This window comes from Hippocampus zosterae, chromosome 7, assembly GCF_025434085.1.
Source record: "Hippocampus zosterae strain Florida chromosome 7, ASM2543408v3, whole genome shotgun sequence".
NCBI classification, from domain to species: domain Eukaryota; kingdom Metazoa; phylum Chordata; class Actinopteri; order Syngnathiformes; family Syngnathidae; genus Hippocampus; species Hippocampus zosterae.
The window spans coordinates 15,941,668-15,958,534 of NC_067457.1; the positions used below are offsets into that span (position 1 = coordinate 15,941,668).

General features: G+C 45.5%; 1 protein-coding gene across 1 annotated transcript in view; it reads right to left on the reverse strand.

Moving 5' to 3' along the window:
* Positions 1 to 1,033: 1,033 nt before the first annotated feature.
* The window catches only part of LOC127604300 (thrombospondin type-1 domain-containing protein 7A-like), a 117,817-nt gene continuing 101,983 nt past the window's right edge, over positions 1,034 to 16,867 (reverse strand). Inside the window, exons 21-28 of the mRNA XM_052071347.1 lie at positions 10,293 to 10,438; positions 10,015 to 10,186; positions 9,702 to 9,875; positions 9,444 to 9,539; positions 9,095 to 9,177; positions 8,314 to 8,527; positions 6,188 to 6,275; positions 1,034 to 2,664 (exon numbers count right to left, since the gene is read on the reverse strand). Of these exons, the coding sequence (XP_051927307.1) occupies positions 2,577 to 2,664; positions 6,188 to 6,275; positions 8,314 to 8,527; positions 9,095 to 9,177; positions 9,444 to 9,539; positions 9,702 to 9,875; positions 10,015 to 10,186; positions 10,293 to 10,438 (1,061 nt within the window). The 3' untranslated portion in view covers positions 1,034 to 2,576. The remainder of the gene's footprint in view (positions 2,665 to 6,187; positions 6,276 to 8,313; positions 8,528 to 9,094; positions 9,178 to 9,443; positions 9,540 to 9,701; positions 9,876 to 10,014; positions 10,187 to 10,292; positions 10,439 to 16,867) is intronic.

Genomic DNA, 16,867 nt, shown 5'->3' on the forward strand with positions numbered 1-16,867 from the left:
ATCATATTTCTCTTTATTATCAGCAATTAGTCAAATAAATACAAACAGTAGGAAAGGACAAAGTTCATCTGCAGCGTAGTTTTTCCAACTTATCAGTTGTATACGCACATTCACTCAGCTTTTTTTTTAACTTTTCAGTACAAAAGTGAAAGATAAATATGGTACATGGATAATTAAAAAGTATTTTTCAATTTATTTACAACTCATATTAAACGAAATATAAATTAAAACATTCCATTAACTTACTGGCAAATAACTTCACGTAATATTGGACAGTCAGGCAATGATAAAATGTCTCGCCATAATGCCGACGCTCTCTGTATGTGCATTAATTTCATATCCTTTCATAAATGAATGTCACTTGCTCTGAGCCGTGACTTGTGGGATTTCCTATGTACTGCAGCACGTCTGCAACTCCATCTTGAAGCTTATCTTCAAGAAAGCGGTTTGAAATGAGGCTATGTGGACACATTTACTGATGAATGAATCTTCCCAGATGTGTATTGTATCATGACTTTGCGAGAAGTGGAACCTCCAGAGCGAATTTATCTGTCCCCCTCGCATTTAGTGAAGGTCCTCATCTTTTTAAGATTTCGGTCCCCCTTTCAACTTCCCATTTCATAAGCAGTACTGTTCAAGATGTGTCTCTATCCAGCGGCTTGAATCAGAGACTGATATTGGATCAATACCACAAAGTTAAACTCAGCACTATAAGCCAGCAGTCCCCAAAATTTTTGCCCCACGAACCGGTTTAATGTCAGACAATATTTTCAAGGACCGGCCTTTAATGTGTCACGGATAAAAACAACAAAATAATGTGATATGACCCGCATGAAAACTGTAGTATTTTCAAAACATAATGCGAAACACGAATCATGACATGAGGAAAGTCCTATCTGGCCGCAACACTCTCTGGGCGCTATGGTAACAATTTAATGTAATAAGGATGTACAGTCAAACCTCGGTTTTCGTCCATAATCCATTCTAGAAGGCTGTTCGAAAACCGAAACCACGCTCTTTTTCATAAAAAAAATCTTTATTGAACACGCCTGCTCATAATGGAACGCGACACGAGGAAGCGTCACTTCCTCGTCTACCCGAGGAAGCGTCACTTCCTCGTGTAAGGAAGGCAAGAGGAGTCACGTGACGCATTCAAGTGCACTCACTTTGTTCAAGAACCGAAATTTGTTCGTCATCCGAGGCATAAAAAAAACTTAAAATTTTTGGTTGAAAAACCGAATTGGTTGAGAACTGAGACGTTCGAAAACCGAGGTTTGACTGTACCGCAAATACTAAGTGCATGAAAAATATGACTCACCATCGCTGCATATTATGCAGCTCCTGGCTTTCATTTTAGGGGTAACCTATCATGTGACCGAGAAGCGTGCCTTGACCTGCGTCAAGAGTGACATACTGTAGACCAGGGGTCACCAACGTGGTGCCCGCGAGCACCAGGTAGCCCGTGAGGACCACACCAGTAGCCCGCCAGTGCTAGGATTGTGATTTGCTCGTAGAAATTATGATTTAAAAATGCAAACATGGGCAGTATTATAGATTCTATAGCTACCTATTTAGCTATCTAACTAGCTAGCTACAGTATACGTCTAGCTAGCTAATGTTCTAATATTATTAAATTTAATTTGTACAAATGTTATTTCAGACGCGTATCAATTTGGTAGCCCTTCACACAATCAGGACACATGAAGTAGCTCTCACTCTCAAAAAGTTTGGTGACCCCTGCTGTAGACGGATGTCACAAAGAATCCGGTAATTTTTCAAAATAAACCATATTTCGGATCACGAAATGACGAAAACGGATTCCGAATTGAACGAAATGGAAGTAATGTAAGTTATTTATCCTTTCTGTGCGGCCCGGTACCAAATGACCCACGGACCGAAACCGGTCCGCGACCCGGGGGTTGGAGACCACTGCTATAAGCCACAAGTCCAAACCATTTGTAATTCATTTCGCAGACAGAGCATGGGAAGAATACCTGTACATGTGAGAAAGGTATGTTCAGAGAGAAAAAAAAAACAATTATTTACAGAATCCCATCATTTGCAGTCAAAACAAAAAACTATTTTTAGCCCTCCCCCCCAAAAAAATAAAATAAAATAAAAACCACACACACCAGCTTGTATTGAAATAGATGAGTATAACTTGCTGCACTAATATAGTGCAAAAATGATGCCCGGAAATATTTTTTTTTTAAAAACATCCAGAGTCCCGTCAGCTGTTACAAAATGAACCAAAGTTTAACCAAAAATTTGTGCTCACCAGAAAAAAAAAGTTGTCTGCGGTCAACTTGAAATGAAAATACAGCAGAGAAAGGCAAACATCCCGACGTAGGAAGTGAAATCAAGTCATAAAAGGCTTTTGTGAAATATAAAAACAAGAACACCATGGAGGAAGAGAAAAAGCTGCTCGCTTGGATTTTCAAGATTTGCGATATTTTGGGAGTTTTTTTTTTCAAAGCTTTCCCTGCGGGAAGGGGAGGTGGTCGTAGGTTTGGGGGGGGGGGGGGGGGGGGCAAATGTCCTGTATCTCAGCACGGTCAACGTAAAGACTCCTTCCCCTACATGTCAGCGTCTCCGTCATAGGCCAGCGTCAGCGGCTTCAGTCTGTTGTTCATCTGTCGTCGCTGTGGTTTCTTTGGCTTCTTGCTGCAAGAAAACAAAAAATAATAATGTGACTCGACGAGCGCTAACCAGCTCGAAAATCATTTTGATGGGGACACCAGCTTTAAGAGTGAATCTTTGGATTTAGGGATGTAAAATATTCAATGGAGTGATTCGCTGACTGTTTTGTTTTTTTTGGGGGGGGGGGTTACCACATCTTTCCTGATTTTCAACACTTTTCAGGAAAAAAAATCCTCCAGGATTATAATTTCGCGAAATATTTCTAATCACTTTCGGTGTTTTAAATTATGGTTGCTATGTTTTTTAAAATAAAGCCATCAAATGAATACGAAAAATGCAACCACCAGCATCAGGCCCAATCATTATGGCATTTTGTGTACTTTTACGAAACGGAAACAAAATTAGATTTTTTTTGTTGTTGTTTGTTTTTAAGAAGCCAAGCATTCAATCCCAGTTGCACCTTCATGTATTTTTTTCTTTTTTTACAATTTCATTTTCACATGGTTTCCTCCTCCCAAAGTTCTCGCTCGACTTGGGACCGGTCCGCTGGCTACGGGTCGATCGCGATTGACATATTGGACACCACTGCCTTAAAATCGGAGGTACTGTAATTACTGTAATTCGCTGACTAGTTTAGCTTAGCTTAGCGTTTAGCGCTGAGCACCGTTGTTTGCGCATGAGCGGTGATTCGGTTGTCATCTGATTGGTTGCCCTGTATGTCAGTCAAGTAACGGGATTGAAGATAGGCTGACGTATTAAGTTCTGTGTATTTAACGCCGTTGTTTGAATGGCAGCGCCACTGCCGAGGCATTTTCGATGCTTGTCATTTGAAAGCCCAGGAGCCGCGTTGAGCCGGCCAAAGAGCCGCAGGTTGGCCACCGCTGGGCTGGACTGAATGCCGCTTTGCGAGCCAACTAACTGCTAATAGAGCAGCTTGTCGCATCATTGACCCATTCAGATGCCTACATTTTGTGTTACATTACATTTTGTGTACTGTAGTGTAATTTGGAATTCCCTCTCTATTCCTGTAGATGGCCTTAGAATGTCCACCTGGCGTCAGTGACACGATTCTATTCTATGTTTGCGGGTCAGGGAGAGTTCAGTTTCAGCAATGTGTGCAATCCTATAGTAAGGTATTGTGGCTGTTGCCGTCCATCACTGTTAAGGAATTATTCCGCTAGAAGTAGTAGTAGAACATTGTTGATGAATTTCATCTTGCTGTGAGAACCATTGACACTAGTCTCTGTCCTGAACATCTGCTTGTACTTGGAACAAAGAGTGTGTTGTGATGTCTGGGCCCTAATTCCCCTTGAGTGATTAACAGTCCCCTGGCTAACCTCTTTACCTCAAGATTTGTGAACCAGAGGATAGGGTCTGCACTTTGTCAAAATGCCAACATTGAACTTTGCTTGACTTTCTTTGTTTCAGGTTTTTACATACGGGGAAGGACTGCCCGCCCCTACTTAACATAATTAACATACTATGCCTATATGTACGTGTGACTGTAGCGACTCGGGGCGGCCTGATAATATCTGAGACTCACAGGAGCCAGAATCGATTCCACTCTGACATCGGTAGAATAAAATCTTTTCCCAATCAGCCGTGGTCCCTGAAGTGCTCATTCGTCGGGAAACAGCCACCGATCACCGAGTGTTTTTGAAGACCAGCGAAGCAGCAAACACCATATACCACAGTACTTTTATGAAACAGGAACAACATTTGATTTTTTTGTTGTTTGTTTTTAAAAATCCAAGCATTCAATCCCAGTTCCGCCTTTATGTATTTTTTTTTTCTTTTTTACAATTTTTTCTCATGGTTGAGTCAGAAAATGGCAGGCACTGAGTGAATTGGCTCAGAAGCTAACTTTTTATTCAAAATAAATCCAACATTCACTGCTCTTTCCATTCCAATCAGGAAAAGACTGAATGAGCGATTTCTTATGTTAAATCTGCAACTAACATGAGTCAAAATAAAGTCGATGCTAGTCGCTCACCTCCAGGACGTGATGAGTATGAAATGATGAAAGATGCGCCACGGGGAATGAGGGCACGAATGAAAGTCGGCCAGGTGAATAAACAAGAGATGGCCCCCTGATTTAAGTGATTAGAGTTTCAAAGTGAGGTGCGGAACGTTGGCGTGAACGCCGCTGTGGCGGTTGTGATGGTTGAGGAGGGTGGTGGACTGCATATTGCTGCTGTATCTGGAGTTGGCAGAGCTCTTGCTGTTCTAGGTTCTGGCAGGTAGGGCAGATGTAAGGCATTGTGTAGCCGTTTGGGTCCATCCAGTACGCCCCATCTGCAGGGGACTTGGAGTTTGGATCATGGCAAAGGCAAAACCCATAACGACTAAATGGAGAATGCGAAGGAGGAGGGGAAAAAAACAAAACAAAATGAAAGATGAAATGATCATGGAAACATGAAGAACATAAAATCAAAAGAACTGAGATCAATATGGACAGTGAGGTAATGGAGATCGATTCCGATGAAGTCCACTACGTGCCAAACATTTTCAAATGTCTGACATGTCTGGACTGCTGGCAGGCCGGTGTATTGCTCACACATTTTTACTATGAAGCCACGCTGTTGTTAAACATGCAGAATGTGGCTTGGCACTGACTTGCTGAAATAAGCAGGGACATCCGTTTTGTAAGGTACTTTCCTGCTTTGTACCTTTTCCACATTTCTGGAGCATTCCTTCAACTTAGTCTTTTATTGCTCCTGCCCCAGTTTCTTTTGGAACATATTGCAGGAATCAAATTCAAAATGAGAGAATATTAAAGAAAAAACAAAAACAAACAAACAAAGCAAAACCGTGCCATGAATCAGTTTGAACATTTCCTGCCTTGAATTGAACATAGTGATGAAACGGATTTACATTTTCCACAACGTCCCAACTTCAATCTAATTGTGGCTTGTAAATTGTTTTCATAAATGTTGCCAGTACACAGAGTTGTGTAACCACCAATAATTAGGAATGACAGTGAGAATGAAATAAATATTCTGGTGGGTAAAATAAAAAAAATAAAAAACTAGAACTCTATATTCTCTAGTTTGATAATGAAAGTGAAATGATGGCACTTTGAGTAGCACCTTTTTTTGTGTGCTGCTTATTTTCATCGTTAGAACGTCGGTTACATCCACCAACTGAAAGTGAGAGGATTCATTTTAATCCCCATTTTTTGGGTTGATTTCCTTAACAGGATCTTGCAAAAACGACACAGCCAATTTCCAGAACTTTGAATCAAATTTGGACAAAACATGTGGAAAGAAGAAACTTTCTCCTTTTGCTGAGAATATTATTCTCACCACCCTAAAAGCATCATGTTGAGTCGGACTACAAGTATTCCTAAAATCCATGAAGCAGTCGGTTGCCTCCTGGTATACTGTATATGTTCCAATTTTACAAAGCTCCAACATATGCTCAGTTGCAATGACACTGTTTTCTCTGCGGGGGCATTTTAATTCTGATCTCCATTAAATCACCGGTGATGATGTGAATGAAAATGTGACTGAAGGAACATTTAGCAGACAAGTGTTTGGTACCTTACCATGCTAAATAAGTCATTGAAATTATAAAGACGAGAAGAACAAACGCTCCGGCTCCTACTCCGTACACCCACGTCTTCATCTTTCCATCTGGAACGAAACATAGTGAGTGAGAATATGTTGTTTTACGGTAGGTAAGTTTATTGGGGGTTTACAAGACTTCCTTCTTTGATCACAAGGGGGCAGGAGAGCTCTCCACAATGGCTCGTCGGCCTGTCTGCTGCGTTCACGCTGTCGTGACAGTAGTATAGAGTTGTTTCCGACTGCTATGTAATATAAACAATTATATTCAGCCTGAAGTGGATCTGTATTTCCTCGTTTTGATCCCCTGTGAGTGCTTTTGGGCTGCTTTGTAATTAGGTGCCAGGAGCAGACTTCTGTAGCAGCCTCTGTCAGATTCAAGGTGGTGAAAGGCAGATTCAACTTGTGAAATATTGATTTTTCTTTTTCAAATTCGATGTTAGAAAAAAGGAATATTGCTCTTCTCTTACTATATAACAGACAACAAGGGGACGACCAATCGCCAGAAGTTAAACAATGACAAAAACATATTGCATTGCGCCACCGGATTAACAAGCAAAGGATTGTTTTTATATCCTTAAAAAGATTAACAAGCAAAAGCCACCTTTTGGGGACAATTACTGTATTTTCTGCATGATAAGGCGCTTCGGAGTATAATGTGCACCTTCGATGAATGGCCTATTTTCAAACAGTTTTCATATACAGTATTGGGCGCACAGAATAGAAGCTACTATAGTGGCTGCAGTTGTGCTATGCATCCACTAGAAGGAGCTACGCTAAAGGGAATACAATACAATGCAGCTTTATTTATATTGAGCTTTCTGTAACAAAGTGCTTTACAGAACATTTAAAATACTACGTCCAATAAATCAGAATATTGACTCATATATATACTGTATATATAAAGTTGCATTGTATTATCAGATGCGTCGCTGGCTTTTGAGAAAATTGAATGCTTGTAGGTGCGCTTATAGTGTGGAAAATACGGTACTCCATACAGGAAGGCCGGAGCCGGAATCGAACCCTGGTCTTCTGCACTGTGAGGTTGATGGGCTAACCCGTCGGCCGCCATGACCAAATTACGAAATAAAAATTTCCACCACGTCTTTTTCCGAATCAGTTCAACTGTTGAACTTAAAATTATGGGCGGCTTTATGTGCATCTTTCAAGCAATTTGCCTCACATATCTTTTGTCCAACTGATACTTAATATATTTGAATGACGGTAGAGAAGACCATGTTTTCGAAATCGCTCTGCCCTGATCAAATGACATGTATGGATTTGTAGTTGTCGTGCCATCGTAGAAAGCTGTACCTTTTGCCACTCCAAAATACATGGGACATCATTTTGAACAGGTCTCAACTTCTTTTGAATACAATAAAACAAAAGAATATTCCTCATTCAATCTATCATTAATACAATATTGGCCCGAATATAAGACGGCCCTGATTATAAGACGATCCCCTCTTTTTCAAGACTCAAATTTGAAAAAATACTTTTTGAACACCAAATAATTTTTTATACAGAAAATAATTACAGTACATCTGAAACAAATGATTGTAACAATATATTTGAGAGAAAAAAGCATGTTATTGTGCCTCATTCAAATCTTAATATCTGAACATTTAAATATGTCAACTAAAGTACAATCACATTTGTGTAAATAAATGGCTTTGGGTTTTTGAAATCTAAATTACATCATAACTTTTCCTCAGCTGCCGGTTAACCTGGCCGATCTTCGACCCACTTTTCTCCAGATTGTCGCTACGTTTCTCCATTTTCTGTTATTGCTTCTATGATTTTCTTCTCTTTTCCTTCTTACCGCTATTTTTTATTATTTCTTCTTCGTGCTACCGCTATTTTTATTTTTATTCTTCGTGGCAGGGGTTCATTTTGGCCTGGGGAGTTAAGTTCAGCATTTGCTTCAATGATATCCGGTGCCATCTAGCGTTGTGAATGGGTATAATGTCTAGACCCCAAATATAAGACGACGCCCACTTTTTCAGTCTTATTTCAATGCAAAAAACACCAACTTATATTCGGGCCAATACGGTAGTACATTTCATAAAGTTCACATTTCAAGAAAGATCTGCGCAAGGGTGTCTACCTGGACCAAATGGCTGCAGAAACCAAGTGCGTCCCACCCTGCCAGGGGGGCTGACTGCCGGCTGGGTGGGGTTGAAGGCTCGGATGGTCTTGACATCTGCCTTGTTGTCACCGGCAGTGGGGATCTCCAGCACCGGGATAACAGTACACTGGTCTAGTAGGCCGTCAGAGGTCATCACTTCTGTGTAGCCCTCCTCACATCCACAAACACCCGACTGACGAAAAGAGAAGGTGCAGTTGTCGCATTTTCCGGATTATAAATCGCTCCCGAGTATAAATTGCACCAGCCATAAAATGCACAATGAAGAAGAAGAAAAAAAAAAAAACATAAGTCACCCTGGAGTATAAGTCGCATTTTTGGGGGGGCATTTATTGCATAAAATCTAACGCCAAGAACAGACATGTCATCTTGAAAGGCTATTAAAAATAAAATGGAGAACAACGGGCTGAATAACTGTACAATATGACGTTACATGACAGCACAGCCCTAGAGCGCCGTCTTGCCGTTCAATGTGAAGATAACGTGAATCATTTCACAGATAAGTTGCTCCAGAGAATGTCGCGCCCCAGGCCAAACTGTGAAAAAAACTGACTGATCGTTGGGAAAATACAAAACACATGACAATATAAATATCCATAGCAGTTTTCTATCAAACTCAGAATAAACAGGTTGGGTGAACAAAAATAAATACAAAAATATAATTTAGCATTTGCTACATTTCAATGAATTCTACATCACTTCAGTATCATGTCACTTCTTTCTCATTTGTAGTTAAACTCACCTCTGTACAAAAGGATCGTGGCTTGGTGCACGGCGGGTCACAGGATCGGTCAGCCATTGGCTTCGCTGTTGTTGGGCAGCCGCCTGTAATTAACATGATTTTGTCAAAGGCTTCAGCGCAACTCCGTGCGCCGGAATGGGAGGTGTAACACGACCTCAAACCCCCTGCATTTAAAAGTCTTTTAATCATATGTTTCAAGAACGTAAGATGGGTAAACCTTTTTTAAAATTACATTGTCTCTCTACAGTATATCGCAGATTTTAACCTATGGCAGGTGGGTCCAGAATGTTTCTGCCGTCCCCATTGCGGTTCACTGTTTATTGTAGTGTGTGTAGTGTGGAGAAGTCACCTGTAACATTCAGTCCATCTGAACGCTGGCACCAGACATGCCGCGATGAGCTTCGCCATGGTCCAGTTCGCCAGGTGTATTCAAAACACTGCCCCTCTGAAGGTAGAATGTTCTGTTTATTTACTTTGAAAAAAATGAGTCGGTTGTTTCTCATGATATGACTGAAAACACATAAAGGATGGTCAGCAGCAGAATTATTTATTCAACACTAATCACTGAAATCAAATTTTAGCAGTCATAGTGTATGTCAATTTGGACCTGTACATGGACGGGCCTCCAACTCCTGTTCTGGACACTGAAGCAGATTCTCAGGGTCTTGGGCCACAACAGCTCGAGAGCGGACTTGCACTGAGCCGAAACCCAGATCATCTCCACTAACACAGCTTAACTGACACAGACTCCAAATTGTCCAGTCTGTCAGGTAGCATTCTCCTAAAAAACATTATAATTAAAAACATGCTCATTTTTTCCCCAAAATGTATTCATTTTATTTATTTTAGTATTGTTACATTTACAATTAAAATTGCAGCTATTGCTGTTCACGCACCTGTTGCTCATAATTCATTTTTACCTGGACATGGTACCGTACAAGACTCCTGTAGTAAGATCTCCGTATCTCCGTCCACCACAGGTTCTTGTTCACCACACAGTTCATCGTCTACCAGACTTCCCTGTAGATCAGATCCATCTGACACGAAGCAGGAAATGTTCCGTAACCGCAAGCCTTCACCACATCTTGCGCCCTGGAATCCAAGAAAATGTGTTAAAACGTGCGTGTTTTGCTGAAAGGAAGTCAAAACAAAGGGCCCTATTTTCATTTCAGGTGCAAGTGTAAAGTATTAAGCTGACCTCAGACTTGCATTCAGACCACAAACTGTATCTCCAGCTGTAGCAGGGCTTCACAAGGCATGGCTTCCACTGCTGCATCTGTGTTGGGCATGGCCTCCCATCACCCTGGGGAGCCTGGATGACTGCCCGTGTTCTCCACAGCTTTCCTGAGCACAGGAGAAAAGAAGCATAAAAGACAATTGTTGTCACCTTAGGATGTTGATGGTGAAATTTAACACACTGTGGTACCTCTACTTACAAAATAAATTGCTTCTGGAAGAATTTTCGGAACTAGAAAATGTTGTAAGTAGAGACGCGTTTTTGCGTTAAGTAGAGACGCGTTTTCAATGTAAATTCAGACATAAATGTTTTCTAAAGCATAAATTCATCAAGGAGGAGACTGTGTGCTTGGCGGTTGCGCCTTTTCGGCAGCATGGGTATACCAGCACTGTTTTTGACTGGGAGGAATGTCTGCGCCATTTGATGGTCGTTGCTGGACAGTCCCGGGGCGCTTGTGTCTTGCACCTGTAATGGGCAGTATTTTTCACAGCCCCGCTTTGTTCAGCGGAGAGATCGGTGCTGTTGGACGGTCTGTGGCTAGAAGTCTTGAGGAGCCGACGATGAGAAGAAAGGAGCGTTAGCGCGGATTTGGAACTGGGAGTCGCGGCTTGGAGTTTGAAGCGGATTACGTGGGACAGGAGAAGTGAACTCATCTCTTTTCGTCAATGGACGCTACAGCTTCGTGTTTGCTTTGAAAACTTAGCTTGTAGCAGACGTGTGCACATTTTCAGCATGACGTCCCTGATCCACTGGTGAAAGGACACTTTGATCCTCTCCTCTTTCATCTATAACCGCTTCAGGCAACAAAGTGTATGTAGAAAATTGGTGAAGATTGCACGACTGTCTGTGTCCTATGTGTTGTGTTGTGTTGTGTTATTTTGACTTCAAAATGGCAGCGCGAGAGTGGCTGCCTTTCCAGCAGCTCCTATATTTTGTTGTTCTACTTCTTCCTTTCATAACTTTGCTGCTGTGAATTGGGAATTTCTCGATTGCGAGACTAATAAAGGTTTTCTTATCTTAAAAATGCAACAAAATATATAAAAAATACATGTTACAATTAGATTATTGCACAATAAACGAGAGTAACCTAAAAAAAACAAAGAATAGAGTAAAGAATAAAAATGATGGTCCTTTAACTGTGAACTGCATCCTCACCGTTTTTTGCCCTCTTTAGTCCTCTCTTAGAAGTGTTCTTTGCCTGGCATTTTCAAAAGAACTGATCCAATGACCAATCAGATGGAAAAGGCACCAGGTGGATGATAATTTTCCAGGATTTCTAGAATTATTTTTTATCATTATTATTTAACAGATCACTGCATGATGGGAATGTGAAGTCCATCCATCCATTATCTGAACCAATACACCCTGACAAGGGTCTCGGGTGCACTGGACCCTATCCCAGCCATCTTTGAGCAGTAGGCAGGGTACAACCATTCACTCTCACAATCACACTTCGGAACAATTTAGAGTGCCCAATCTCTCATATACATAACCATGTTATCCAGACCTGGTGTTCTTCCTTCCACACAAAGAAAATAAACCAATTTGCCTGGGGTCAGATTAGGTTAGCACAGCAGCTAAAGGCGGCTGCAGTATCATATCGTCTATCTTCTGTATTTGTTTCAGGGTGCTGGCTCTTCTCGCAATCTGCTGGAGTGCAAAGTGCTCCCTGAGCCCCACAGCACTCGCAATTGACCGTCGTTCAGTGATCCGATCCTATATCTTAAGTATCTGCGAGTATGCTTATCCCCCCCCCCCCCTCTCAGTTGGTTGAGAGATGTGAGAATTGTTTCTCATACCATGAAACACTTCTGATCATAACCATTATCATGAGAAAACCGATCCAATGGCAGGGGCAGCTCATCACAGTCAACAAAGTATACCGCTGTATGAAAAAGCACTGTTAAAATTCCATTCAGCGCGGATGTCATCAATTACAATGTAATTACACACCCAAATGAATGTTTTCAAAATTACCAAGGTGTAAGGAGCGCCCGGCGAAGTGAAGTACTCGAAGAGCGGTGGTACACTGCTTTATTTTAGCAAACATATGATCATTTATATACCAGCAAAGCGGACGTTAGTGTAAACAAACGTCCAGCCCACCCGGGGGCTGTGATTGGTTGGTAGCAAGCGGCAGCGGGGGCCGCCGATTGGCTGATCAGTCTCATGGCGCGAAATTCAAATGTCGGAGTTCTCAGAGGGCATTTGTGGTTGCTACAAATACTCCCCTGTTAGAAAGTCCTTGGCAGGCTGAGTCCGAGAGTCCGTATTAGGATGGTAATGAAAGTTCATGGTTGGGCGTGCAGGCGGTCGGGCGGGCGGACGGCGCGTCCGGCTCGAGTGATGGTCAGCGGCGCGGGTTCGTCGTCGTCGTGGTAGGCCGGTTTCAGGCGGACGATTGAGACCCAATCCTGTCGACCATGGATGTTGAGGCGGTAGGCCTTGTCGTTACGTTGCTCCACGGCGTACGGGCCGCGGTATGGTCGAGTTAGAGGCGGGCGGTGGGCGTCGTTCCTTACGAAAACGTGAGTACAGGTTAACAGCGACTTCGGTACTCGTCTGCTGCGCCGGTCTTGGTAGGTCTGGAGTACGGGTCGGTACTTTCCGACGGTGCGTCGGAGATCGGCGAGATAGGCCGTGGAGTCTGCGGCGTCTTGGCTGGACTGGAAGAACTCCCCGGGAACGGCGATGGTTTCACCGAATACCATCTCGGCTGAGGAGACACCGAGACCTTCTTTCGGAGTCGTCCGCATTCCGAGAAGTACCCAGGGCAATTGGGCACTCCAGTCTGGTCCGGTGCAGCGGGCCATGAGCGCTGCCTTCAACGTGCGGTGAGTGCGCTCGGCCATTCCGTTGGCGGCGGGGTTGAAAGCAGTCGTATGATGCACAGTCGTTCCCATGAGCTGACCAAGGGCGGTCCAGAGCTGTGACGTGAATGAAGAACCTCGGTCGGAGGTGATATCGTCAGGAACTCCGAATCTGCTGACCCAGCCTTGGAGAAGGGCGGCGGCGCAGTTTTGTGCAGTGGCTCCTTTCATTGGGATCGCCTCAGGCCATCGAGTCGACCGCTCGGTGGACGTGAAGAGATACTGGTAGCCGTCTGAAGGTGGCAGCGGTCCAACTATGTCGACGTGAAGATGCCCGAAGCGACGTCGGGGTTGTGGAAACTGGCCGATACCGGATTCTGTATGTTGGCCGATCTTACTGGCTTGGCATTGGAGGCAGTTGCGAGCCCAGGCTCGTACGTCTTTGTTGATTCCATGCCATACAAACTTCTCGGTCATCAGTTTGGCGGTTGATCTTCCAGACGGGTGTGATAAACCATGGATGATATCGAACATTTGACGTTGGAGCGTTTTCGGGATGAGTGGCAGAGGGCGTTGCCTGCTCACATCGCAGACTAAGGTGCGTCCGTCGTCGCCAAACGGTACGTCTTCCCATCTCAGGCCTGTGACGGACTGACGATAGTCAGCGGTGCCTTTCTGATCAGCCACTTGGGCGTCGGCGATGGCTCCGTAGTCGACGCCAAGATGGACGGCGTCGATTTCCACTCGTGACAGGGCGTCGGCTACTGGATTCTTTTCACCAGGGACGTACTCTATCTCACATCCGAATTCTGCGATGGCGGAGAGATGACGCTGCTGACGGGCGGACCACGGGTCCCCAGCTTTGGTGAAGGCGTGTACGAGGGGGCGGTGGTCGGTATGGATCTTGAACGGCGTTCCTTCCAGCAGGTGGCGGAAATGTCGCACAGCCAGGTATACGGCGAGAAGTTCGCGGTCGAACGTATTCTATCGGGTTTCAGGTTGGCGTAACTTCTGACTGAAGAATCCCAGAGGCTGCGGGATACCGTTGATGACCTGCTCCACCACACCTCCTACAGCAACGTTACTTGCGTCGGTCGTCAGTTGAAGCGGAGCCGCCGGCTTCGGGAATGTCAATGTCGCGGCCTTGGCGAGGGCGGCTTTTGTAGCTTCGAACGATTTGCTCTGGGCGGGGATCCATTTCAGGTGTTTCGGGTTGCCGCTGAGCGCATCGTATAGCGGGGCCATGACGTGGGCGAGGCGAGGCAGGAAACGATGGTAATAGTTCACCATCCCAGTGAACTCTTGGAGAGTCTTGATCGTTTTCGGCGTAGGGAACTTGTGGATGGCGTCGACTTTAGCGGCCAGGGGGCGGACTCCGGAAACGTCGATTTTGTAACCGAGGAATTCTACTTTTGACGCGCCGAAAACGCACTTGTCTCATCGTACTACCAAGCCGTTGTCGCGGAGCAGTTGGAGGACGTTTCGGACGTGGTCGTGATGTTCTGCCTTCGTCTTCGAATGGATGAGTATGTCGTCGACGTAACATACACAGTACGACAGTTCGCCGAGGATGCTGTCCATGAGGCGTTGAAAGGTGGCGCCGGAGTTGCGAAGACCGAACGTTGAGTAGTAGAAGACGTAGGAGCCGAACGGCGTGATGATCGCCGTTTTGGGGACGTCGGGCTCGTGGACGGGAACTTGAAAATAACATTTCAAGAGGTCCAGTTTCGTGAAGTATCTGGCGCCGTCCAACTCGTTGGTGATGTCCACGATGTTTGGTAGGGGATAGTGATCCGGTTCCGTCTTCACATTCAGCAGGCGGTAGTCTCCACACGGCCGCCATGAACCGTCAGTCTTTTTTACCATGAGCAGCGGTGATGCCCATGGACTGGATGCTTTCTTGCAGAGTCCCATCCTTTCCATTTCAGCGAAAGTCTGTTTGGCGGCCTTGAGTTTGTCGGGCGAGAGGCGTCGGAACTTGGAATAGACGGGTGGTCCTTTTGTCTCGATATGGTGGAAGATTCCGTGTTTCGCTGCTTTCCCCGGCGTCTGGTGAAGTTCGGGTTTGAAGACGTCGGCGTACTCGGTTAGTAGGTGCTCGTATGGGTCGTTGGTTGTGATTGCACAGGCGTTGAGGTTTTCTTGGACCCGGGCGACGAGGTCGGTGGACTGGAACGATTGGAGATTCAGCATTCTTCGGTTGCCGACATCGACCAGTAGGTTATGGTGCCCGAGGAAATCGGCTCTGAGCAGTGGTGTCCTCATGTCAGCGATAATGAAGTCCCAGGCGTATCGGCGGTTGGCGATCTTGATGTGGATGCGGCGGCATCCATACGTGGCGATGGGCGTACCATTGGTGGCCACGAGTTTGACTTGGCATGGCTGGTTGTGACGTCGGTTTTTGTCTGTGGCGGGGTAGATGGAGCGGCATGCTCCGGTGTCGACCAGGAATTCGCGATTGGAGATGGCATCGGTGACGCAGAACCCCTGGTTCGGGTTGGCGATCGTGCAAACGTAACTGTGATAAGGGCGCCACGCCGCCGGCGTTACTGTCGGCGGGTGGCCGTCGCGTTTTTTGAGAACTTGCAGTTCGGGAGGCAGTTTCTCGCGTCTCTGCCGAACTTGTTATGGTAGCTGCAAATACCAGACGGTAGCATGTAGCCGCGGAACCACTGGTTCTGGGGCGGAGCTTGACGGCGATCATGCGGTGGGCCTGAACGGTGGCGTACGGCATTGATGTCTGCGTCCACATTGGGCGGGGCTAGTGCGCTGCAGGCGGCAGCGACCGGCGTCGATTTCTCGGCGGCTGTGGTCGCGGTAATCAGGTCATCGGCTTTGGCGACTAGTGCGGACATTGACAGTGTATTGGCGTCGTGGAGGGCGGCGCGAACTGAGGACGGGATGGACTGTAGCCATAGTGCGCGCATGAGGTCGACTTTGCGAGGCTGGCCAGTAGACGGATCGGCGCCGGGTAGTCGGGCGAGTGACTGCATCTCGTTCCACAAACAAACTGAGAGCTGTGCGGTCGCCTAGCTCCTGACTGGGCATGGCGAGCAGTCGTTTGGCGCGGGCGCTGACGGTAAGAGTATACTCTTTCAGCAGGTGATCTTTCAACGAGTCGTACGTGATTTCGTCGTCTTGCTGGTCCAACCATGCCGAAACGTGCTGGAAAACGCCGTCGGGGATGGCTTCTAAGACTTAGTCCGCTTTTGTTCTCGGATCTGTGGCGGAATTGTACTTCGGCCCGGCGAAACCAGGAAACGGGTTCCTGAGTGCTGAAAGGCGGCAGTTTCACCGAGACGGCGTGGATTGTGAGGTTGTTGTCGGACTGCGTCTGCGGTTCCGACCGGGTCGGGAGCAGGCCGTTGGAAAGCGGTGGAGTTGTCGACATCTTGAGTCTCGAAGGTTGCGTGTTGAGAACGGCGAAGGGTCACCAGTTGTAAGGAGCGACGGCCCGGCGAAGTGAAGTACTCGAAGAGCGGTGGTACACTGCTTTATTTTAGCAAACATACGATCATTTATATACCAGCAAAGCGGACGTTAGTTTAAACAAACGTCCAGCCCACCCGGGGGCTGTGATTGGTTGGTAGCGAGTGGCAGCGGGGGCCGCCGATTGGCTGATCAGTCTCACGGCGCGAAATTCAAATGTCGGAGTTCTCAGAGGGCATTTGTGGTTGCTACAAAGGTTTCTGTTTGCTGCTTAAATAACTCTCTTGCCCTCACTCT